At 44.8% G+C, this 26,706-nt stretch overlaps 1 protein-coding gene across 1 annotated transcript in view; it reads right to left on the reverse strand.

Annotated features, from left to right (window-relative positions):
• Nucleotides 1–26,032, reverse strand: part of CAPN13 (calpain 13) — a 52,603-nt gene extending 26,571 nt beyond the window's left edge. Inside the window, 9 exon segments of the mRNA XM_074820517.1 lie at nt 460–531; nt 1,387–1,561; nt 3,383–3,516; nt 7,658–7,776; nt 8,627–8,696; nt 19,865–20,113; nt 24,747–24,806; nt 25,759–25,815; nt 25,961–26,032. Coding sequence (XP_074676618.1) covers nt 460–531; nt 1,387–1,561; nt 3,383–3,516; nt 7,658–7,776; nt 8,627–8,696; nt 19,865–20,113; nt 24,747–24,806; nt 25,759–25,815; nt 25,961–26,032 — 1,008 coding nt within the window.
• Nucleotides 26,033–26,706: the final 674 nt, after the last annotated feature.

Below are 26,706 nucleotides of genomic sequence, written 5' to 3' on the forward strand. Positions count from 1 at the left end.
GAGAAATGCTGTTCTTGAAGCAGCGAGCTATTTACTTTTCACACAGTGATTTCTGGCAGCTTGTGATTGAGCTGAACATATGTAGATTTGCATCATATGACAAATCCCACAATTTCAGCCAGTGCTTCTATTCCCATTTGAAACAGAAAAGTGAATTTTTTAAGAGTCAGCATGGAATGAAAATCCCCAGAAATGCTGTATTTGCTGTTGAAGTGTCCCAAAACAAAAGTGAATTTAAGTTGCATTTTTCCATCAGAAAAAATTATAGGATTCAGCTATCCTCCCTCTTCCCATTGTACCAGAATTCTTCCAATTCCTGGAATTTGAACTATGTGCTTTTAACAATCCCTCCTAAGCATGAAGCTAATTAAAATTACTCTGAATGGAACAGCAGTGTGACTGCCCTGTAGTAGATCACCAGGTCAAGACCACCAGGCAGGAACAAGTCCTTGATCTTACCTTCACAGCTCCTGTGACAGTGTAGGCATGACCCTGTACAATCCCATTCCTCACCTCTATGTTCCTCCTCAGCTGCAGAAGGGAGAAAGCACAACTTTTAGCTCTCTGCCGCACAGCAAAGGTACAACCATCAGCTCCCAGAACAGTCATTTGGCATGGCAGAAAAAGAGATTTGGGTTTGACCACAGCAGTATCTCAGATACACTGGCTCCAGAGGAATGTGTCTGTTGTTCCCACTGCAGCCATAAGCAGGCCAGTAAATTTAACAAAACTACAGGTCTTTACATATTTGCAAGTCAATGGTCCAGAACTGCTGCAACTGCAGAATGACCTGGACTGGGTCACTGGCAGAATTTCCCTGCCACTCACAACCCAGCGTCAGTCACCTGAGCTGAGGGGCTACTCCTTGACTTGTTTGCAATAGCTGAGCTTCATGTCCTGATAAACCAGGCACTACAGGAGCAATGTCACATACTTTGCACTCTTCCCTTGCATGCTGTAAGGGAAGCATCATAAAGCCTTTTACAACTTCCCAGCATTAATACCAGTAGCTTGCAAATCACAATGTGATAATAGCATCCTCTCACAGAAGAAAGGTGTTTTTTGGCCTTGCTAGAATCAATCACAAAGCTATGAGGCCAAAATCAGCCCTGCTGCAAGAGAATACCACTCTATCACAGTAGAATTAGCCAGGAGAGAAGCCACAGACCCCTCTCTGACAGATCAATCCATCTACATCTACCCAAAAGCCTTTACATTCCTTACTGCATAACCTCATGTACTTTCTGCTGCAAAAGATCTCTTCTGGTATCCAAAAACTGTCGCTGTTGCACGGAGTGATTATGGACTTCCTTTTTCACTCAAAAGAGCAATCTTTATGCAAATATGGTAAACCAAAAAAGGCATGTTACTGGCCCTGTGACTCACCGGGCCTGAGGTACTACACCCCATCAGACACTGAGATTTATCAGCTGCTTTCAGTATCTCCTCCAGATCAGGAGGGGGATTCTTCAATGAAAACGCCATTTGGACTCCACCTGTGAGGTCTACTAAAGCATCAGAAAGGTAGCCTCCATGCAAGTTCTGGTAGGAGCCCCTTAACCTGGGAAAAAAAAAAAAAAAAGTTAATTAGTCCTTACACTGTGTTTTAATAAACAATACATAGTGATGGTTTCCAAAATGGACACGCACATTGAGGTGATGAGCATGGGGTGATCCCGGGGTGTGTAGACATTGGGGCCAGGTAATGAAAGGAAACGTGACTAAAATACATGGCCAGACACAACACATGTCCTGTGGAATGAATGAGGCAAAGAGGGACTTTTTCCTATGTATTCACGCATACCTGAGGCAGCTGCCTAGAGTCATACGCAGACACTGGAAAATAATAAGGTGCATCTCATGCCAAAGCAGACATTTTAGGGGGATGAGCTGCATTTCAAAGTATTCAGTTTCCTTCTTCTGAACAGGAAGGAAGTCAAGGGTGACTAGTTCAAATGGATGTTTCGTATCAAATGGAGCTGAACTGTTAGTTTCTAGATCGTATTTTGTCATGACTCATCACAAAAATGGCAAAAATCCCTTTTGCAAATGAGAAATAGGAAGAAGAGAGAGGTGAAGGTATCTGCACATGCTCCCAAGGCAAGACAGAAACAAGTTTTCAGCACTGTTCCCAATTCACTCTGCTAGAGTGCAGTAATAGGATAATAATTTAATATTGCCAACACAGTCCTTGTTGTTTTTATCGTGTGCTTTTTATTGAGACAGCAAATAAGCTGGAACATGCTGTACTTAGAGCAGGTAGAGCATGCTGTTAAACCCCACCATACACACTGTATTTAATGAATGTAATCAAATGAAGTCTGCAGCTAATTGTATTTTGAAGGGTTGTCCTTGTCCTACACTGATGAAAAGAATTTGTCATGGGCACTGGGGAAAAACTTCTCAAATGGGAATCTCATAAACAGCATCGCTTGCAACTTTAATTTAATAGAGGTTTGGTTTGCTTTGTAATTAAAATCTTATGCAGCAAATTGATACTGAATCCTGAGTCAACTTTTCCGAGATATCTCAGGGCAAAATGTATCCTATTCCTGAGTTGCTCAGATGCTGCTTTAACATTTGCTCATTCCTGACCAAATCTGCCAAAACAATTAGCTCTCTTCTTCAGCTCCTCTTTACTGAATTGCAAATGTTACACGAGCTTGATGTAGGGCATGTGTACCAAGTTCCAGTCCTTCATACTACCCCTAGCACAGGAATTTCTCTTCAGTGTATTTAATAATGGGCAATGTTACAGATGCTAAGGGACCACACTCTGATCCCTTTACTCCTCAGAGAATTTTTTAAAATTATAATCTCTTTATTAATCATTATTAACCTTTCCGTACTCTGGGGACCTCAGCCAAGAATCAGAGCTCTCTGCATGAAGTGAGAGCTGACCAGAGTCTCACAGGAGTGCATGTGTTGTGCCTGGGCACGTTCTTCAGTCACGTTTCCTTTCATTGCCTGCTTCAAATATCTACATGATGTCTGATTAGTGACTGTAAACAGAGGTAATCCCTGCTCAGACTCTGCAGTTTTAAACAGAGAAAAATATGGAGAAGAAAACAGAGGCAAAGAAGTTTGCTTAAAGTAAGAAGGAGATGCCCAGCCCCTTTTGTGTCACCAGCCATTATCCGGTTCAATTTAATTCTCATTTTAATTCTCAGGCGTTAATGTCCCTGAGTTGGACTGGGTACATTGAGGTCTTCAGCCTGAGACCAACATCTCCAGGTTGTGTTGGCCCTATGTTTGCAAGCAGACGCTGTTCCTTGCATAAGCACAGCACAACATACACAGCTGTTAGCCTGAACTCCTCCCTGTGCGTAAAGCCATAGAAAGCATTCAGCACTAGGTGGAAGAATAGACTGGGTATATTTACTTGGCATATGCTTTTTCCAGCAAGGATGGCCAGAATTCATTTGATGTTCGAGGCTGTACGGACAGGTATCTTCCATTTAGGAATGGTAGCCGGTCATCTATCACTACATCCACCCAGTCTCCATATTGCCAGAACTGGAAATTGGAAAAAAAAAAAAAAAAAAAAAAAAAAGAGGAAGAAAGAGAAAAGAATGAACCTCTCTTAAGAGCTAATATTCATGCCAAGCAACAGCCACCTGAAATAGCACAGGAATTGATCTAAAGCACTCATATGTGCAAGTTCTCTCCCGAACTGCTTCAGGCCAATGGTCCACATTGTTAAACAAGCTACCAAGCAGCTGGATTTCCCAGTGGCAGGAGAAGTCATTTGAGAATATAAATAGTCCTGCAATCAGTGGGAGGAAAGATTCAACATGGGAAATATGCTAATATTCTTGGGCGATAGCAAGCATTCAAGATGATAAAAACAATCACGCAGATGGTTCAGTGAGCCTCACTCCTCAGCTGCACTTGGATTTTCCCCTGCAGTACAGCTCTTGGCCAGAGAGCCTCTGTCAAGATCCAGTCTCTAGATTTTCCTTCCTCTGTGTTTCAATTAAGACTCTGACATGCTGTCACGGACAGGGACAGTGTAGTGACTAAAGACTGTTTTGAGGTGTTATCCATCTCCTTGATAGATGAGGAGGACACAGGAGGTCTCTCCAGCATGTGGACAGAGCAGGTGTTTCTCCAGCTGATCCAGCTGATGAAACCTTTCAAGGGAGAAGAAAGGGAAAGAGATCTGTGGGGATGAACTAAAGGAGCCATTTCCAGAGTCATTAGCAGATTAATGTAGCTTAGCATGAGTTGCAATCATAAGAGGCCAAGCTCTTATTTGCGGTAATGCTAAGGACTCCAGTGGAAGTATGCCAGCAATAGATTTAGTCTAGCATGATTTTATTTCAACAGCTTTGGTCAATGAAAAACCCCAAAATGAGCTGTTCTGTTAGAAAAGCACAAGACCAGATCTTCCCAGCAGCAAAGCAGCTTACAGTCTGCTAAGCCAAAAGCAGGTTTGATCCTACTTACATTTTGCCTCACCCCAGCCTCTCACTTCCTACACTAGTGGCAGCAGGAGGTGGCAGGGTTGGACTGTCCGAACTTGAGCTCCAGGAGTGGTTTGAGGCTTCTGATTAATTTCAGCAGGATGGGGTTTGAGGAAAAGCCTGCCACTGGCTGTCCTCTGCCCAAAAGAGAGACAGGCAAAAGGACAGTCCAAAAGGAGATGTCCTTTTGGTCATCTAACGTGCCCTCCTGTCACCAGTCAACACCTGGCAGCAGGTCTGTATGGAGAAAAGGTGTGACATCCAGCCACATCTCCCCATGCTGCTTCATGTGCAAACACAACAGGCAAACAGAACAATACAGAACTGGCTCTGGGGCTTAATGCAGTTCAAACCCACTGAGTGACATTTTTCCAAAAGCCAAGTTCCTTGCCCATCTTTGGTAGGGAGCTCAAGCTTGGAGGCCTTCTGAATGCAGCACTATAATTTTCTTCAGCTGGATAAAGAGAGCTGCTTTGTCCTGACTGCTGCAGACTTTCAGATCTCGGTCTTACCTGAGCTCAGAAGGACAGGAAAAGCCACGATAGGGATGAGAAACCTCATGGAAAGTCCTAGGATGCTCTGAGAGTGCAAGAGTGGTACAGGAGAAGCCATTCCCCCCCATATGCCTTCAGAGAGGGCCAATGGCCCCAGTTTTTGGCTTGAGAGTCTGGCATCATGAAATTTCTTTATACTCTCAGGATTTAAAGTACTGCAGCTGGGAACATGGTAGTAAATGAAACAAAGAATCCCTATTTAGGCAGGCTGCAAAGAGGGAAGTTCTTCGCTTCCACATTTGTGGTGAGCCTTTTAAATTAGGACTTTATTTTTCTGTGCTTAGAAGAGGAGGAAAAAGAAATGGACAGCTGCAAGATGACAACACGCCTAGGGTGCTGCTGGTCAGATGGGGAATACTGTGTGGTTATTTTTCCTCCTTTTTCCCTTCCCTTGGCAGGAATCTTAGAGATATCCAGTTCTAGAATTGAGCAAGGTGAAAATCCCATGCCTTTCAACCACTCTCTTTTGCATGGTGCTAGAAGGCACCTTTAGGATGTGTCCTGAAACTGGGGTCTTGACCACTTACGGCCTTTAAAGATTTCATCAATTTCTTCCTAAGAGCAGAGACACTAATGCGCAGGGCAGACCCCCCCCTGTTTTGAGTTGATGCACTGTGCCATAACCTCCTGTGGTCCTTGCAGAATATTTGGTTTTTTCCCAGACTGAGCTGCTGCCGCTCAATGTCACAACGCGTGGCACACCCTGCCTCACAGGCGTCAGAGCTTCTGTGGCAGAGAAAGTGATTCCTATATAAACATGCAACTAACTTAATTTCTGATGAAATAATGTCACTGTAATTATTCCCTAGATAAAAAACGTCACCCATCGTAACTGCAGCTGATTAAGTGTTCAACAACCTTAACTCTTGCAGCCGAACAGCCAGGGTTGTGTAGGAAGGCTGGAGCAGCCCTTTGTATTCCTGAGAGGCAACGTGCTCCAGATCCAAAAAGGTGAAAAGTTATAAGCTAAAATTTTTGTATTAGCATGTGATATGCCTTGTTTGCGATTCTTCACTGAACTGAGGACTGGTGGCTTAGCCTGTGGATGGCAGTAAAATATCTTTGATGGAATAACTGAAAGGCATTGCCGAGAAGCATTTCCATTCAGAGTAGCTTTCTCAGGGGTCTATTGTTCAAGGAAAGCCAGAAACAGTAGCATTGTTTTGCAGATGAGATGATAGGGGAAACATTTCAAATACTGTAAGGTATTTGAAGGAATCCTTAAGATTTAAGGATTGCTCCTAACTAATTTTTTTAAAGCTCTCATGAAAGACAATCTAGCTTGCATCCTTTTAATGTGTTTTAAGCAGACTGGTGTCCCTTCAGCTGGTTTATCTCATACGGTGCACCTCTGCATGCTGGAAATGGGCCAAGACAGAAACATCTGGTATTCTGAGGAACAAAGGAACAGTGCAAAATTTAGACTGCCTGAAAGATAATCCTCCTGGTGCTGCTCCATGAGAGCTCTAGGGGGTCAAAGAAGTCTCACTGTCACAGAATCACAGAATCAACTAGGTTGGAAAGGACCCTGAAGATCATCTAGTCCAACCATTAACCTAGCACTGTCAGTTCCCATCTACACCATGTCTCTCAGCGCTATGTCGACCCTACTCTTGAACACCTCCAGGGATGGGGACTCCACCACCTCCCTGGGCAATCCATTCCACTGCCTAATAACCTGTTCTGTAAAGAAATACTTCCTGACATCTAGTCTAAACCTTCCCTGGCACAACTTGAGGCCATTCCCTCTTGTCCTATCACTTGTTACTTGGTTAAAGAGACTCATCCCCAGCTCTCTGCAACCTCCTTGCAGGTAGCTGTAGAGGGCGATGAGGTCTCCCCTCAGCCTCCTCTTCTCCAGGCTAAACAACCCCCGTTTAGCTGTCAGAGCTCTCTGCTTGATACTGAACTGTGTATAACAAAACAGATTTGTGAAAAAAGAGGGATGATGAATGGCTGAGTATATATTTATTCCCACTACATCCAGTTTAGCTTCTGGAGCTTAATGGGACTGCAAGGGCTTCTAATCCCACAAGATATTTGGTCAACTCAGATACAAGCAAGTAGGGCCTGCTAGTTACAATCCCAATCACCCTCCTGGGAGATTCTTGGTAGAAAGTGAGATTTACTAAAAAGCCTTGCTCCTCTCTCTGAAACAAATCTCTTTGCAAACTATCAAAAGCCTGTTCCTCTGATCTGTCTCCAAGGGTTTGTAATTTCAAGCCTTTTTCATGAGCTAAAAGGGCAAGGTGAAGTGTATGGGGAAACAGAAAACCAGTCCAAACAGATAAAGAACACAGGTGTGCTGACAGTCATAACGAACTGTCCAAATCAAAGCAGACACCAGAATGCCATCTGAAACATGTATGTACTCAAGTCTATCTGAACAGCTGGTATCTGTACCTCTGGAGTCATAGCTTTCAGAAAAGGGCTGCAAATTCCCTGAAGTGTGATTACACCACCTGGAACACAAGGAATCATTAGAAAATTTGGGATTTTCTGCAAAATTCTGAACTGGGAGTCAGTCCTGAAGAACCAAACCATCAAAGGATGTCGAGATCCGGGACTAGAGTTTGGACCCCTATATAATCCAACCAGCCAAGCCTGAACAGTAGCAATACAGCAGAGAATACATACCCGGAAATGAAAAATCCCAGCATAACCATCCTGGAATCCTTGGCCTTTTGGTAAAACATTTTCCAAAAATTTCTTCTGCAGTGTCAGGGAGCCCACGGCAGCCAGCAGCCAGCAGTCACCTCAAGGGAGGGAAGAATCCCATGCATTTAGTCAGTTGCTCACTGTTTGGGACCATGACTTTAGGAGAGTGGACTTCAACATCTAAGACGTCTAAGACCCAGCTTGTTAAAAGAAACCAACATCCTTCTGTCTCCCTTTCCTCCCCAAAAATGCTGAGCCACTACCTGGTATTCACCATCAATGTCCTTTAGGAACCCTGATGCCACCCAGCCATCCTTTTCTACTTTCATGTTCCTCTTATCTTTTGCAGTCATGTTGAGAATTGCAGTCTAGAACATTGTTTAGGAAATCTTCAAGCCCCTGAGGGGGGTGAGAAAGGGGAAGACATTTCTGTATGGGAGCAGAGCTGCTCCCAAAGACAAACATGGTTACGGGCCAGGAGAAAAAGATGGAGCCGATATAGCGTGCAGACACATGTCTGGGTAAGTATGAGAGAAGATGGACAGAAATATCCACAGGAAAGAAAACACTGAGCGTCAGATGAAGACATTAGGATGAAAAGAAAATTCAGTCCTACACATGCTGGAGCTGTGCCTACTTACCCCAGAACTGTGGTTGTACTTGAAGCATCTGCCTGATCTCAGTTGGACCTCCCTTTCTATGCTTGTCCCTATATATACATAGAGGGCAGGTGCCATATATAAGTAACAGAGATTATAGCTGTTGCGTCTGGGAATCCTGTTAGCAATAAATTGTGTGTGGACTTGTGTGAGTCTGGATTGACCTGCACTAATTGTTTACTGCAACTACCACGGTCCATGTCTTCCCACCGAGCACTCAGAACATAACAAAGCAATCACAGGTTATCGCTTTGTGCCAATCTTTTCCAAAACAGGAATATGACCTTACCTATTTCTCCTTGCATGATATCAAATCTGCTAACTCCATCCATGATCAAATAAGGATTTCTCTGAAGTTCCTGGAAGAAAGAAAATGCAAAGAGCAGTGTGAGTACCCAGCCTTTGCCAGCAGTGTCTTCCTGTTCCTTGAAGACCCTTGCCTGCCTAGCTTTTCCACAGCTGAAAACTATTTCTCTTGAGCCCTGATGTTTTGTTGTCTGCCACCAACAAACCAGAGGAGATACTCACACATCCCTTCTTTAGTCTGCTCAGCTATTCCTAGGAAAGGGGACTTGTGACTCGGTGCTCACTGAGTTTTCATTTGGGTTTCTCTAATGCTACCAACACCTTTCAGAGAGAGCTTTGAGCCTAGCTGCAAAATCATGCAGTTTCCTGGGGGACAGTAAGGCAGAGACACAGAGGTTTCCAAGCAAAGTGGAGCAGGGTCTGTACTTCAGCTCAGCACTGGGTCTGGGAATGTTTTACTCTCTGAGACTTTTGTGTTTCCATGCAGGACTAATACAGATCAGCCTGGGATACTTTTTGTTACTCTGGTGAGGAAGCTATAGAAAGAGATCTTAATCTCTGGCTGCAAAATCCCATAGGCCTGGCTGACTTATATTTAATTCAGGCAGAATTCTCCTTGCATTCCTTGAGAGTCTTGCTTGGGCAGTGAAGGGGGAAATGCTTCAGAGCTTAGCTTTGCACACAGAAATGTGAACCATTCTCCCACATGCATCTGCTATTGGGATATCTGAGCGCTCAGGTAGGAATGGCCCGAGCATTCCCTGTCAGTAACCTTTGGTACGCTCCAACTGAGTAAGGCTCTGTTTTGAAAGAGCAATCAGCCTTAAATAGGAAAGTCACCATGCACCTAAGAAAATGAAGAGATAAAAGGGAGAAAAAATGTCTGAGTAAGAAAAATAATACAGCATAATAATGCCCTGGCATTTCTTCTCCCCAATTGATTTGACATGCTGCACAAAAACGAGACCAGCGCACAACGTGACTCACACGGTTGCATGAACTCAGCATTAGCAAACGCTGTCAGTTTTCTGAAATGGCTTCATGGTGATCAAACCCCTCTAAGAAGTTTTCCTGTCAGGAGAAGATGCAAAGCAACGTCACTGCTCCAGGCTGGCAGACAGATCATGGTCTCACAGCACTGCTGACACTCGGGAAAGAAGTCTGGGCAGGCATCTTCCTCAACAGATGCTTTCACACAGCCATCCACACCTATCCCAGGACTTCAGGGATTTGCGATAAGAGATTTACCCATAGCGCAGGGGCAGGCTTAAGAAGCGGTGGTCACCAGCAGCAGTGGCTGTTCATTGTACAGGGAAGCAGGAGCGCTCAGTCCTTCTTCTTTCACTTCTACATATGCCCTATCTTTATCTTCTCCCTGCTTCTATTTCCCTGACAGCAGTTTGCCTCCCTGACCTGAGTGAATTCAAAATCTCCCACAAGCAGGAAAGAGTAACTTGCATGACAAGGCTCTGAACTTGACCTGTGCCTTTGTCTGTGTCTGACTTGCCAATAGTCATCCCAGAAAACCAACAGCATAAAGGAATGGGTATTTTTGTTCCCCACCATTTCTGAGGCTGTTGAAGTCCTAGTTACCCCAGGCAGGGTGGCTGGGGTCTAATGGATGTGCTACAGTGCAGAGCTGCCATGGGGGTAACCACCATATAGAAACACGAGCCTGAAACTAATGGGAAGGCAGCTGCATCTGATGAGATTCCCGAGGAAAGGGCTGATGCTCTGCTCTGTGTTGGGATGATAAAGCTCTTAAGTCTACTGTGGATCCTGATAGCCTGTTATGGAGACCGGCTGAAAAGTCAGCCCATTAGATGCCTCAGCAGATACCCTATTGCCCACATGGATGTTTGACTCCCCAGTAAGCAAACAGGGATGAGTTGAGTCATTAAGCAGGTTCGCTGAGAGAAACCAGTCATTTTGTCTAAAACCAGAAAAGACATGATCTGAAGTCAGCCCCAGCAACATGGCTTGAGTGTGCATACAGACAATTTTGTGGCTATCAGAGAGAACAAAAGATAAACTCAAACACTCTCCCTGTCATCCCCACCCACAACACACTAAACTCTGCTTCCAGTGGGGTGTGTTCCTCACAGACTTCGGAGGCAATAACTGAAAAGCAACACAGAGTGCTTGACTAGCCATGGAAAAGAGGCTGCTCAGCAGCTGTCCCTCTGCAGAAACCATGCGGCAAATGCAAGGTGAATTTCCACTAAACTGACACCACTGCTGCTGGCTGAAATGGCAGCAGTCCTCCTCATTGCATGCACTGTGGTCAGAAATGGCGGGGCAGGTTTTAACAAGAGGTTTGTGATTCTCAGTGTAGCCACCTCTCTGCAGGCTTGAGAGAAAGAGGCAGCATGGGCACGCTTCAAAAGGATGCACTGCACAGAGCATGGGCTCTTTGCGGAGCGTTGGGTGTGAGCCAAGGAGGGGCACGAGACAAACAGAAGCTGAAGCAAAGGCAGGAGGGGGCAGTGGCAGGGAATTGCAAGACCGGCTACTCAGAAGAGCTCTGGAAGAGTACAACCCCTGAAGTCAATGGTGGAACAGCTGTTCCCTTGAAGGATGCTGTGTGGAGCCTGAACTAAATGCAGAGGGTTTCTGAAAGAGCTTAGAGAGGACATAACTGTGATGGGTGCAGTGCTTTGGAAATCTGGGCCTTCTCAACCAGAGGAGAGGGAGGCAAGGAAGTCTTCAATTAGCTCCTCTTCCTTCAAAGGTAAGAATACAGCAGTCATAAACCACCAGAAACTATCATCCATTATTGCAAAACATGGCTAAGCACATAGTTACCACTAGACAAAATGTGCAAGCCTCACTATTCACTAGGGCTCAAACTGCATGACAAATAGAGAAACCACAGATTTAACTGCCTGTCCAGAAGCAGTGCCCTGTTTCACTAAGAAATGATGGTGAGGCTTTGTGGCATCTTCCCCAAGACTTTTCAGTTTTAGCTGGAGGGGGAAAGAAGAGGGAGCTCAAGGAGGCACGTGGTCTCTCTCAGAGTATCTATGAGTCCAGCAGTGAAGGCAACCATAGGGGCTGCAAGTCAAGTGCTCTGCCTGAACTCATCCCCCCAGGACAAAGCTATCATCACACATTTTCCCTGGCCCACTGAAGATTTCATTATGCATTCAGAATAAAAAAGAAGTTCAAGTTCAAAACAGTTCATCCTCTAGAGAATGGTCTTATCACACAAGTACTGTTTATCCAAAGGGCAAGATGGAGAATTAATTTGAGAGGTGGAAGGACAGCGCCGTGTACATGCACTTGTCTCTAAATTTCTTTTTATAATTGCTTGAAATTTTGAAGGAAGAACAAGTCCCCAGACAAAGCTGTAGGCGAGTAGTGTAGATGTAGGCCACATGCAGACATACAAAGGACACAGTCAGACATTTTTGTGGAAAATCGGAAGCCTGAGGTGGGATTTCATAGGCAGCATAAGCCAATCTGACTGCAGGCTGCTGCTCAGTGTGGGGGTCTGGCCATGGACACTTTCCCACAGACCTCTCCACTGGCCCAGCATGATCCTGAGCGCAGGCACAAGGCCACCAAGGGTTAAGAGGTAGGAGATGATTCTTTGCAGAGGCACCTCCTGATCAGTTCACCTTAACCCTACAGTAAAATCCCAGCCCCGCTTCCGTTCCTGCCACAGCTCCACATCTTTCCCTTCAGCTGCAGTTGTGTTGCTACCCCCTGCTCCAGCTCCACCTTCCTGACACGTCCTGCCATCGTGAGCCATGGTGTTCCCTGTTCAACACACACTAAGAAAAATAAAAAGGCTGGTACTGATTGAAAGCCAAACTGTTCTCAGTTGGACAAATCTTAATTCAGCATCACTGCTGTGCCTGTAATAGTGTTGCTTTGAATTAGGAAGCAAACATGATATTGCAGTTCCCTGGGCTGAGGGCACTGCCTAGCATTGCACTGAAGAGGGGTCAGGCACACCACTGTCACACATCCCCTAACCACAGGAAACCTCACAGAATACCTAACACAGAAATAAGCCAGCTGGAGCAATGAGGGAGGGCAGAACAATGGATAAGCTGCGCTTGGTCACACCGAAGGTCTGCCTGTTGAAATGACTTGTCTCCAACAGCTTGGAGAGGGAGAGGATAACCGAGCAAGCCGAAACTAATGCTCCTCCCACATACATCCTCCCACTCTCCATCACTTGGGGGCTAAAGGACTTCCCAGGCTGGAGGCTCCATCCACAGTTTTGTGTTTATTAGAGCTTGAGGGACTTGTGAATCCACTTCCTTGAATCTGCTTAATCTTTTTTTTTTTTTTTTTTAAACTCATATTCTGCTTTTCTTTTACATTCTCTTAGACAGGGAAAAAACAGCCTAATCTCAAGGGGTTTACTTGCACCAGCAGAACTCAATTCCCGCTTTACAGCAGAATAGCTCAATTCCTAATTACCTGTTTTCAATACAAATGCCTGAGTTGCTTAAAAACCTCTGCTCTGCTCCAGCTCTCTCTCACAACGGAGGAATGAGGTCCTCAGACTCTGCACAGGTGGGGAGGCCACAAACGTGAGAGCAAAGTCCTGTTAAAGGACAGACTGGTGTCCAATAACGAGCAGAAACAGAAACCAGCTCAGATTTTACCTGCAATCCATTTTTCTGTGTGGCTTAGCACTAAAAAACAATGATAATTGCAAACAAAGGAGGTATATACAAAGGAGGTAAACAATGCGGCTAATCCTGTCTACCCAAGCCTTTGAGAGGCAGTTTCCTCAGAGGTCTTGAAACCTCCCACTTGGACCGTACAGTACAGGCTGAAGTTTACAAAGTGGCACAGTGTTACCAACTAATCCCCTGTGGCCACCACAGTCATATAATCCTGCTAGCTGACTCCCCAGCCTGAGAAAAAGGGAAGCAGGTGAGTCAATAGACCACCATAGGAGCACTGCTTTCCCCTCAACCGGGGATGTGTTAACTCCCCCCGCAACAACCAGCCCTTTCCAAAAGCAACAGAGCCCAGAGATACTATGCAAATAAGCCCTCCTCATCTAAAGCCTGTGCAGAAAGACAGATGTAATAAATGGTGACGCACTGCAGCTTCCTCAGCCCAGAGATATGAACTCTGAAGTCGAGGTCAGATGCAATCAGCTGAGTAGGCAAGGGCTGGGACAATGGCAGCCTGGAAATGCTGCTTCTGTTCAATTATACTGATTGCACACGCACACTCAAAAATAAAATGAATTGGTTTTGCTTTTCGTCAGGGAGAAACACTGAACAGGATCCAAGGGCCTTGTGGCCCCTGGGAAACACTGAAGCTGTGAACTCCGCCATGAACAGCTGGCAAGTGGCTTTGGCTCATGCCAGAGAACAGCCCCATGGTGACAGCCCTGCAGGTAGTGCAGGACAGCACTACCCCTCATTGCCACACATTTCTCATAATTTGCTTTATTTAAGCAGTTTATGTGACAATCCACATTTCTTTTTCCCTTTTTTTTTTTTTCTTGGTAGATTTTTCTTCATTTTTCCTCTGTGCTATTAGAGCTAAGTTTTTGGGTTAACTTTAAACTGTTGTTTGATTTCTTGCCTGAATAAAATCTGTCTTTTTCTCCCCTCTAGCTACAGACAGGCCAAGGCTGATGCAGTAGGAACTCCTGCTGAGCTTATTTCTCTGTAAAGATCCTAACTCCAAAAATATTTTTTTAAAGGGTCCATTTTGGTTTAGTCAGTTCCTGGGTTCAAAGTTCCTTCATGTTGATGTTAATTCCTGGAAATCTCTGGGAATCAAATAAAATGCCAATAAAGAAATAATCATCAAAACCAGTGCAGAATCATGATGGGTACTCTGTTCCTGGAAGAAGGTTACATTTGCTTTGGGAAGGGAGAGAGGAAGGTGGGGAAAATGTGAGCAAGCCCTTTTGCAAAATTACTGAATCAAATGTCAAATCACTTTTCCCAGCAAACAAGCATTGGCTCAAAGTGTATAATTTTCCCCAATGCTTTTTAGATGTTAAGTGCAGTAGCACAGTTCTCTGAGTCTCTGCTAAGGGGACAAGGTGTATCCCTTGCTCAAGTTCACACTAAAGCAGTCTCTTCTTGTGACTTCTATCCAAGGACTTATACACCCTACTCTTCCCTTGCCCTGACACTAGACACAAGACAAATACCCAGGGAGTCCGTGCCCTGATCCTACAGACTGTGGTGATGCAGAGGAAACCCATGTCAGCTATTTCAGTCCTTTCACCATGTACTTTTCCTACGAGTCACATCAGAGGCACTCAGGAATTGCTCTCATGCTGATCCTCAAACCTCCCTTGGCTACCCTGCAGCTTTTTCCTCTCTTCTGGTTGCCCCACTGTGGTGGTGCAATTCTTACCCCTCCCCGCACCTCCTTGTTGGGATGCTTGGTGCTAGGTGTGATTCCACCCACATCCCCAGAGCTATACACCAATCTGTGGAGATAAGGACTGCTAACGTTAACGAGCCTGGCTCCTGCCCCTCCTGATTGCTCAGAAAGGGTTAAAACAGCCCATCATCTCCTAAGGGCTTGGCACACCTGTGCCTGGGATGTGGTCAAATGGGAACAATAATAGAGTTGCACATTCATCAAGTTCTTGTGCAACTGCTGGAAGGCACCAGAAGGTATTTGACAAAAGTCAGTTATCTTGGACCCTATAAATTGCGACTACAAGGGAGACCCTTTGAGTTCTCCTGTTGCAGCGGGCCTGTGACCAGCATCTCCCCTGAGCTGGGACGCCTCTCAGGTACCAAAACCCTTAAGGTGTCATCTGCTGCCAGAGCTGACGGAAGGCCAGGGTGAAGTCCACCCGCTCGAGTCTCAATTATTGCCCGTTGAGAATGCCAAGGCATTGTAAGTATTTACTCTAAATACGAGAGGGAAATTTCCCTTTGAGCTAGCTTCTCTTTCACCCGCTCTTTCTCTGTTTATTGGTGTGTGGGTACATACTTCATTCTACTGGATCCAAGATACTTTTGTCTCTGCGTGTGTGTTTGTACGTTTTGTGTATGTGTATGTATATATGTATAAATTAAGGTACCGTTAAGTAAGTTAGTGTGAATCTTGTCATTTTAGAATCTGTAAATAAGTCGCTTTTCTTTCTTTCAACATTTCTGAATTATTTTGTAATGATAAATTGCTGTTAGTTATTAATAAATCTAGATTTCCTGCTAAACCATCACCGTGTTAATACTTTCATCCACGACACTCACACACGTCACAGTCTATGTTAAACAGGGGACTGACCCTCCTATGTCAGCTCTTGCTCAGCAATCCCTCACTCTGTAAGGGAGCTACCGGGTCCCCAAGAGACAAAGGGTGAGCAGTGCAGGAGCAGTAGTCTGTGACCTTGAAGACCCTTCAGAAAAATCTTCAGCAACTTCACCCTCTGCCCATCTTAGCCTTTTTTTAAAGCATAAGCAACTGAAGATCTGAGACTATCCTTAACGCTTGTAATGGGCACCATATTGAGCACAATGGTGGGCTATCCCTGGTGCAGGGCCAAAGCATTGCTGAATACATGGTAATCTCTCTCCCTTCACACATACATGTTTGAAAATATAACTAATGTAAGCAAAAGTAAAGCATTCCACATTCAGCACCACCACAGTCCACATCATCTGGATCGTCCTAATCCTGTTTCTTTTGCATCTGTGTAGTATTACACATTATGATCAGAACAGAGTGAAATCTTTAGCCTAAACATTAATTGATTAAAAACACATATTCAGCAACAGCAAATCATTTCATATCTTCCTCTGTTCCACTCAATTGCTTGTGTGAAGGAAAAGCACCAAACAATGAAAAAATTTGTTCTGAACATTTTTAAAGGAGCATCTCAGTTTTTTTTAAATCTGACATAACTCTTCAAGGAGAATTTCCCTTTGACTGATCTTTAGAAAAGTGCAGCTATAGAAAATACTTTGTTCAGTCTAAAATAGAACTTATCTTCCATTTCTCAAATCTGTGTGTGAACCAAAAGGTCAGTTAATTGCAGAGCTCCCGCTGTAACTGGCACCTCCAGCCCCACCTCTAGTAATGCTTGAAGTACCACATGAAAAATCTCTGTCACAAATTGCACACGTTTCAATGGATGTAAAATGAGGGCCCGTGGATGAAAACACAGCCTGGAGCCATCCCCATCTGATGGCAAACTGCAACTACTGCAGAGTTAGGAAAAGTGACGTTTCAAATGTTGTCTTGGTGCACCTAATCCACCTCCTCCTGCAGGGACTCCCATATAAAATCAGCTCACTTTACAAGTCAAAATAAGTTGTTTCTGACTGTCACCACTGACTATTGCTGTCTAAGAATCAAGCTGTTTTCTTTCTACTTTATCCATTATCCCCAGATATGAAGTCTCCAAACTCTGAAAGTAATTGGCAATTCTCTTGACAATGCACAAGGTAAAATAGAAGCAGCATGTTGCTCAACTGCTCAATTGGATCTGGAACAATGACAGCAGTTATAATTGCTATTACCACTTAAATAACCAGACACTATATGACTCAGAAAATGGAGGCTAAGAGAATATTAGAACCAAGATGCCAGTTTTGTCACAGGTACATTTTCAGCCAAATTTTTTTAATGTGAGAGGGAGATAATGGTGGAGGCTGAGAAAAATACAGACATAGGTTAAATTAGCCATGCTCTGTCAGCATGATGCAACTACGCTCACTCTGGGAGATGTATTCAGGTAGGAAACAGTCTCCCTTGGGAAAATTATAGGTCTCTCTTTGCTGAGTAGTTTAGGTAACTTAAACACCTGGGATTGCGTATCCTTACAGTCAGCACTGCAATGACCTAAGAGCAAAGAGTTTATGAACACTTCTGCACAGGTGGAAAAGTGCACAACTGAAAAACTTCAGGAATGGGGCAGTTTGACTCCTAATGTTGCAGCCTTCCTTCTTCCTCCCCAGGGACCCACTCCCAGAGGCAACTGGACTCTGGGATGTCCTTTCAGGACATTTGAAATGCAAATACAGTTTTATTTACTTCCTGACCCTTGGCTCAAAACCTCTACATCTCTATAAATGAAAAGCAACCACTGCTATTTAGCAACTTCTTCTGCCCCTGCTTCATTCTGTCAGGAGACAGAGACCACGTTTTGATGTCACCGTGACACAGGTTGGGTGTTGTGGTGACATTTGAGAACTTCTGGTTGGGCTCCCCAGGCAGTTGACACCATTGCCTGTTATCTTGCATCTTGTCTAGCAGGACAAAGCCTGGCTGGTGGGGAAACAGCTACAGGTAGACATTTTGGTCAAAGAGAGGAAAAAAAAAATTAAAATGGAGCCTTCTTCAGCACTGACATCCTCGATTTCTGTTCCAGACGAGCCATTTGGGTCAGCAGTCTCAGCTTTTGTCCCTTGAGTACATTGTAGAAGAGCAACTGGTGATGTTGACTTAACCTCTATAATAGGAGAAAAGGCTTTTCAGTGTTCTTGTTGTGAACCCTGGGACATGAGCATATAATTTAATTTTTTGGAGGAGAGGTCTGTCAAAGCCAGTGACTTTTCATCCTGCTCCTTCCTGAAAAATCTCTGGAAAATTGTTGGAAACAATTGGTTTCAGTCAATTTGTTGGGGTGATGCCAGAAACTCAGTCAATTTGTTGGGGTGATGCCAAAAACTCTGTAGTGATTGCTGAAAAAAATCTTCAAAAGGGAAGTGCTGGTAAGGAGAGGACCTCTGCAAATTTTTGAAAAAAATTCCATGAAAACTTTCATTCATCACCTTAATCTTCATGGATTCAGAAAAAGGGAAGGTGATTCTCCAACACTTGCCTCACCTGACAAACTTCAAGCACCAACAGCAGGTTCTGCTTTTGGCAAGGTACATCAGTCCCTCTGCACATGAAATAACTGTCAGGATATTTAAGTAGGATAGATGTTCATCCTACACTGCAGTGCCTCAAAACTAGTGGTATTTGGGTTTTTAAGTCAGTTTGTATGCTTTTGAAATCCTATGCTTCTCTTCTGCTCCCAAATGACAAAAACACTACGGTAGTTAGTACTTAACAGAACTGTATCATAACATTTTATTCCAGTTTATTCATCTTTAAAATGCCCCTGAGAGTTCTTTCTAAAATCCATGGTTGTCTTTTGTGAGTCTAATGCTTAGTTATCATATCTTTGTCTTTCTCAGTCTGGAAATGGTGGCAACTAACTCCTCTCCTTTGCATTTTTTAGTTACTCTTCTACTATACCCTTATTTCAAGAGAGATTATTCCCACCTGCTACAAACCTGTAAGCGGAGTGCTAGCGTAGAAAACACAGCACCAGCTGCATTCTCACTGGACCCAGATTTGAAGAAAGGCTGCCTGAGGAGAAGCCCAGATGTTCAGTCAGCAGTAAGGAGCTGCTTCTGCGGAGGAGAATGATTCCTTCATAGCAGCTCCACAGAGACACCCAGACATCTGCACCCAGCCACTGCTGCTGCTATGCCAAGGCCACCGTGCTGCCAAGCTCCACCATACCCTCATTCCCTGCTTGCATCTGTCCTCCAAATAAATCTTTTCCAGTTGTCTTGTCCTGTCTCTACAGTCTCACAGTTACTGTCTCTACACCCTGAGGGTTTGCTTTTAGGGAGATGAACTGGTTTGCTCCAGCCCAGGGAAGACAAAGGCCCCAGGCACTAGTGGTGGGCTCAGCAAAACCTAGCAAAAGGGCAACATGTGGCAAATACAGAAGCTGCACCAGCAGCAAATGGTACACAGCAGTGCTACGTGGTGCAGTCTGACCATGGAAAGATTCCCTAAACTAGGTCCTAGGATACAAGAGCTGAGTATGTGATTCTACCTCCCAATTTAAACATCCATATGCCACATGAACTGCCTATTAAACTGCAACTGCGAATCAGCAGACAACATACTTCATCTCATGCCTTGTCCCAATTACTTTAAAACAGGTATTGCTTTTCAGGTTTGCACAAAGTCCTCTAGAAGCAGATCAAAGTGGGAACACTAGTTCTAGTCAGGTTCAGAGGTGGAGACAAACTTCCTGCAAAAAGGCACCCAATGAAATCATTAATGTTACAGAGGTTATCTTCCCTCCACACATCCCAGAGCAAGGAATCCTCCTTGCAGTGTTGCTCTTCCAGTGTCCCCCCTGGGGTCTACTTCCATGCTTAGCACAGATCTTCTTCCCCAAGGTAAAGGCCTTTAGCCTCTGGCTCAGTGCCCCCGTTCAGCAGCAGGGCTATGAAACACCCCAGCTGGTGTAACTCACAGTTGGCCTCTTCCATTGTATTCGCCGCAGCTTATCCTCTGGGAGCAGGTTGGGACCGATGGAGCTGACATGAGCAGGGAAGGTGGCATCCTCAAAAAGCACTCCTTGGCTCAGACATGAGGTTCGCAGGTGGTTGAAGTCCTGATTATTAAATTTCTTCAGTTTCTGGAGGCTTCCTGTTGTCCCTGTTGTTTGCCAGCCCTGCTCCAATGTCAGAGCAGAGCCGGGGGTGAACATTGTGCCCCTTTCCTATGAAGGAGAGACATGGACTGCCATTAGTTTCCCGATCTGAAGTGGTGCCTTAGGAGCGTGTGGGAAAGCAGACACCTCCGCTCATCCACCCCCCACCCCCAAGAGGACTGTGGAGCAGCAGCTTGCAAAGATGAGGGCATTCACAGTGACAAAATCCTTATTAGCTGGAAATGCCTGGGGAAAGAGTAGTCGTCAAATCCCAACTGGTTTATCTTAAACCAGTGCTGTCACTGCTACAAATTCAATTTTGAGTCTTCCCTGAGGACAGAGAGCAAAGCTGTTAGTGAGCCACTGTGTTAGCACTGAGGTACATCTGTAACATAAGCGAGCATAGGGGATGGAGCAGGAGCTGCAGACACAGGACAGGAGGGAGGTGGTGTGAGCAGGGAGGTTGCTCAGAGGTACCCAGGACTCTTATGGCCATGAATCACACCTGTGCCCAGCGCATTTTTTGAGTTATTTCGTTTCCACAAGTGAGAGCTTGGAAGTCACTCCCTGTGAGACCTAAAGGCAGAGACTTGACTTTCCTTGGGATCTGCTCCAAAGACCCCAGACAGATTAGGGGGTGGCTTCCTACCAGTTTACACAGATGCTCCACCAGACTCCCTAAAGCTTCAGTGCTGTGATGGGACCAAGCTGCAACATCCAGACCTGGATTCCACCTGCACTACTTGCTCATATGAGTGTGCACCAAGGTCTGGGGTTTTTGGACTCAGTAGTTCATTTGGAGGCCAGTGTTTAAACAGATCTGAGTTGTAGATTCATATTTAAACTGGGCAGTCACCATGTGGCATCTTGTAGCTATTTCAGACTGGAGCATGTTCGAACCCCTTTTTGTTAGGGAAAAAAAAAAAAAAAGGAAACAGGCAATTTGCTTAGGAACATTTCACACATGTAGTGAAACCCTAGCATGGATAGGCCTGCTAATACATCTGCTGGCTCAACTAGGGACTGATGCAGAAGATAAAATCTCCCCTTGTGGACTTTGTCCCCTTTACAGTCATCAAAGAGCACAGCAGAACTCTTGCCATCAAAGATCTACTTTTGCTCCAAAGGGAGGCAGTGCATCATCGATGGAGATGCTGGACAGCGGGGTGGGAGGGCTTTTGGGACATGAGTGGGAAAAGGGCACAGGAAGGCGAAAAACTTGCATGTTTGGATGAGCAGTGGTGCCAGAGATTTAAGAGCAATTTGTTCTGTCTAACCAGAGTAGGAGCTTTCAGGTGCACTCTCCAGAGCTGTGTGGATGTACACGTGCGCACCATCTCCTGGGGATCTTCCTTCAGCTAAAAAGCTCTGTTGTGGATTTCAGAGTTCAGAGAAGTAGCAGGAAGGTTGTGCGGCCTGCCTTGCCTCCTGGTTCCTCCAGATCTTTTGTCATGCAGAATTACATGTTGCTGGATCAAAACATAACTCATGGTCCATGCTAGTTTTCACCGTTCATTCACACTTGCCCACACAAAACCAACATTTTAACTGTCCTGAGCTGTAATTCCACTTTTGCCCCTTTCCTTATGAAAAGAGAAGCCCCTGGTGAAGTCCTGTATTAGCAGACTTTTAAGGGCAAGAAGGATCATTGTGATCACCTCCTCTGGCTTCTTGCATGACAGATACCACTGCACTTGATCCAGCGATTCCTGCCTCTAGTTTCTGGCTTCCACTTAAGATGTACCTTCTCATAGAATAGCACTGGAAAATCTACTACAAGCCCTGGGCAAGCCACTCCTACAGTTAATTAACTTCACTGTGCTAATTTCTAGCCTGAAGTCACTCAGTTTCACTTTCAAGCCACTGGATGCTATAGCTTTTTTTTAAAATTTATTTTTTATTTTTAGTAGAAGAAAGGGCTCTTTCCTACCAAACATACTTATCTGTATATCTGATATGTTCCTGGTGCGGTACAAAGAGAGCAGATGGCTCCAGTAAGAGCAAAGCCTCAGATTTTTATTTTGAATCATTCACACATGTGAAAAACACAGGCCAGTCACACTGAAGGTGTGATACAGTACCCCCCCCTCCAACACATTTACTTAGTGTCATCACCTTTCTCAGTGCTTCAAGTCATTTGGCCTTCTGGCATTTGTAACAACAGCTTAGAAAAATAAGGATTTTTGCATCTCATTGTTTTAATTAAAAGCCCCACAAAAAAATCAGATGGAATTCAGAAATCACCCTCAGCCAACAAGAAGAGAAAACATTCCCCTTGGGCTTGCATTTTTTAATACAATGGAAATAAATCTCATGTAATGTACCATAACATGACAAGGGAATGGCTTCTTCTTAACAAATACTCATTTGAAACTGTGCCCAGGCCCCATGCATGCTAAGATCTATTTCTTGCAACAGTGTTCCAGCAAAACTGATTACTAATTCTAAAACTCGAATTAAAACTAACAGAGCTTGAAGGCTGGGTCTGACATGCGTTCCCTCTCTTCTGACAGAGAACAAGAGTTTTTAGCGTGTGTGTGTGTGTGTTTAATTGTGTTGTTTAACATATCCGGAATAAATTAGCAACCAGACTGAAGAAAATAATACACTTAACTACTTTTCCCTTGTAGGAATGACTTCATCAGCATTGTGTCTGGGGGCATACATGCACAGATGCCTGAGCGCTGTATCTGTGCCTCTATGCAGGCAGGCCACGGGATCAGGCACACCTCGCTAGCACTGTGCTGTCTGCACCAGCATGCTCTGCCAGCCACCTCTTTTGAAGCAACATCCTGAACCCCGGCCACAGCTCTCTCCCGCTTGGCTCTCATGGGTGCATCAGCAACAGCAAAGAACACAACAGTTTTTAAAGCAAAATACTGCCTGCCTGGTTGGGGAGCTTCTTACTGTTACTGAACTCCGAGGCAGAAAGACTTTAAAGGGGACAAAGTTATAATGCAGTGGGTCTCAGAGGCGTTGGCCTTGGACTGCTCCCTGCCAAGTGACATGGGGAGAGAGGGAGGGATTTCAAACATTCACAAGAGCTGGTTCAGACATACTGTGAAACACTGGCGAAAAAGAGACTCTGACTCTCAACTAAGGAAGGAAATTATTATTCAGAAGGGGTTAAACGTACATTTACTTAGTCCTGGGATCTCTTCCAACACATTTACTTACCTGAAATGGAGAAAGAAATCACACTGAACTTTGAATCTACTGCTCTTCTTTGATCCCTCTTCCTTCTCAGCAGAGAGAGATCCTTCTTCTTGCTGTCTGTCTCAGAGGGAGGGTCAGATGACAAAGGGTGAGAGAGGGAAGGGGAACAGTGGAAAAGCTACAGAGAGAAGGAGGAAAGGAGATCAGGTGTGACAGCTGGAAGAGATGGGGTGGAAAGGGGAACCCCTGAGGATATCAGAGGAAAAGGGTTGGTGACCTCCACAGAAACAAACCTGGGAACCCCAAGCAACCACCATATTCTGCATTAAAAATCTTAAAAGCCAGAGGCAAAGGGTGTGTCTCATCTCCCTCCAGCACTCATTCAAGGAAGATGTCAAGCAACTATTATAATCAGGTGCTCAATGGTGGCAAATGATACTGACAGCTAATTACACTTTGCATAAAGATTTATGTCAGAGTACAGGCATAATTTCCTTCAGTGGCTCCTGATATTTTTCACTAAGTAGAAGGTGGAAATAGGCAATTAGAAACATGCATCTACTTCATAGATGAACTACCCACCTTCTCCTCTTCACCAATTTTCTCAACACATTTCCACTACATGTTGGCTCAGCTGGGTTTCTGTACTTCAGGAAGAGCAGCTGAATTTTCTCAAACACTATAAAGAATACCAGAAGAGCCAAAAAGCCAGCAGCCCTTCTTCCCCCGTTTCCTCTCAAACACTCCAAACTATCAATGTACACTTCATCTTACCCATAATATTCAGCATATGCTGCAGTAATGTAAGCACACTTTCCCTCTAAGACCCTGTCATTCATGTATTTGGAGCACTGTAAAAACTTCAGGGAGTCAGTTCCAGAATTGTCTTATAATGAAGGAAAGTGTGAGTTTATTAGCTCTCCTTGCATTCAGAGAAAAAACAAATGAGAGAGTGCTGCTTTTCACCAGCTAGCCTGCAAACTGCAGAGGCAGAGCAGAGATTGGGCATCCCAAACCCCAGGTGGACAACAGCTCCTTGTACATACAATGTGTGAAAGCCTTGAGTATCTCAGAAAATCAAAACCAAAGCCAGACACTTTAGCAACCCTCCAGGAGATTACTTTCCCAGTGGCATCTTACATGACCTTCTGCCCCAAACAGTCTGTGAAATACTCCCTTCCAGCTATTTATTAAGTCAATTTTCTCCTTGCTTTGCATCCATAGCATAGGACAGCTCCAGATACCTTTTTTCTACCTCATTTAACAGCAGCCTACAGTAACTACAGAGTCCTCCTCGTCTTAGGATCTCCACTCCCACTTGATCCAATTACTTCTGACAACTTACCGTTTTACTATGAAGCTCTTTCTAGGATGGCAAATTCATCTTTTCTTTCACTCCAGGTAACATTAAGGACGGGAACTCTAATTTATTCTGTCTCTCCAAGACAAATCCCTCTCAATGTGTCTGTGGTGCTTTTCTAGCACTATTACTTGTATTTCACCTGCTTCATCCTGTACTAAGTAAAACAGCAAAGTGATGTTTTACCTGCAGTGCCTCCGGTGTAACTCTCCAGCCAACACCAACAGAGTGTCAGACTGGCTGGCACTGTCCCCATTCTCATTTACAGGGCAGGTTTTGCCACGCCTTAAGGAAACATAACCAAGTTGAAGTCAAGTTCAAGGCCAAAAGCAAGCCGTCTGAGTTGGGTGTAATAGTTTCATGCAGATACCACACCATGGAGATATATATATATATATACACACACTTCTATCAGCCATCCACAATGAATTGTCTATCGACCTATGTCAGTTGATAGTATCCCATGACTAACTGTGGCTTCAGTCACAGTTATTCATATAAGTAAACAGGAACTGTCTGCACGTCCCACACTTTCACATTATCTGTTTTCCTCCTCACATCAAGAGGAAATGCAGCAATAATCCTGGATCCAGGCACAGACTGGCAGGAGTCACCACAAAACAAGTTATCAGTGCTGTGTGGCATTCTTTCTGCAGCAGTAAAAGCAAGCAGATACTTTTAGGCCAACGCCTGTTAGCATTTACACTGGGCTCTTACTAAAATTCCACATCAGTTCACTCACTCATTCCTCCAGGAGTAAGAGTTATCCATATATTTAGGAGACGTAGGGGATGGCCTCAGTTATCCTAAAGCCCAAAGCCAAAGAATGAAAGAGTATCTAGCAGAAATATGGGAAGGAGGAGTTTATTTCATTTTTGGAAGGCCAAACTGAGATAACTTTAAGCCCAAAACTCAAGGGAATGGGAACAGCACATTCTCAGGGACACACTCCCTGGCAGCAATCCTAAGTGTATTCCTATAGCCTGTAAATGTGTTTTTGAAAAAAAAAGCCCTTGATGTCCTGGCGGACAGCAAGCTGAACAAGAGCCAACTATGTGCCCTTTTAATATAGCAAACCATCCAGATCCTTCCCCTTTGCACAGCGCTTTCGAGACTATATCTGCAGTACTATGTCCAGTCCTGGGCTGCCCAGTGTAAGCAGGGCACTGAAAGGGCAGCAAGTCTAGCAGAAACTCACCAGGATGGTCAGGGGGCTGGAGTACACGGCGTGAGAGAAGAGGCAGAGAGAACTTGTCTGCTCAACCAGGAGAAGGAGACCTAATTGGAGTCTCCCACTATCCAAAAGGCAGTTACAGAGAAGGTGGAGCCAGACTCCTCTTGAAGGTGCACTGCACACAGGCAGAGGCAATAGGCACAAGCAGCAGCAAGAGAAATTACACATGGTTGGAGAGAAAAAAAAGTTCTTCAGGGTGGTTCAGCCCAGGAACAGGTGCCCAGAGAGACTGGAGCATCTCCACCCTTGGAGGCATTAGCTGGACAAGGCCATAAGCAACATCACCTAACTTGGAAGTCAACCGTGCTGTGAGCTGGCGTGGGACTCCAAGACCTCCTGGGGTACCTTCTCAGAGAACTATCTCTCTGCTTCACTGTTTCTGGAGCTGCAGCTCATGCAGCAGCATCCAGGCTAGCTTCAGGCTGGCTGGGCTGCATGCAAGTGGGACACGGCAGTGGCAGCACAGAAGTCCACAGTGGTTGCAAAGGTCACCTGAAGACCTGCATAGTTAGTGCACTTAAAGCACTGTGCTAAGGCCCCAATGCTATCAATAACCAAGCTAGTACATGGAAAACCAGCTCAGGTTATGGCTGCATGTACGCAGCAGGTTAGGTACTTAGCCCAAGAAAGTACCCTCTCTTTTTCAAGCTACCACAGCTTATTCATCAAAAGAAAAGTTACTCTGCAGTGAATGTTCATGCAGTTTAGCTTGGGGATTAATAGAAGAACTTACCAATGCGTAATTCTTTCCTTACCTGAAGTAACAGAATCACCTGGGCTCAGAATTTTCTTCAGAACAAGACTATCTACTTGGACTGCAGTCTCTTTGAGGTGGGATGCTAGCAGTTCCCATAGTGGCTAGTCCCTAGGAGCTGGGGAGATGAGAACATAAAAGTGCTCATGAAAAAGGCA

This window comes from Strix aluco, chromosome 3 (assembly GCF_031877795.1).
Source record: "Strix aluco isolate bStrAlu1 chromosome 3, bStrAlu1.hap1, whole genome shotgun sequence".
NCBI classification, from domain to species: Eukaryota; Metazoa; Chordata; class Aves; order Strigiformes; family Strigidae; genus Strix; species Strix aluco.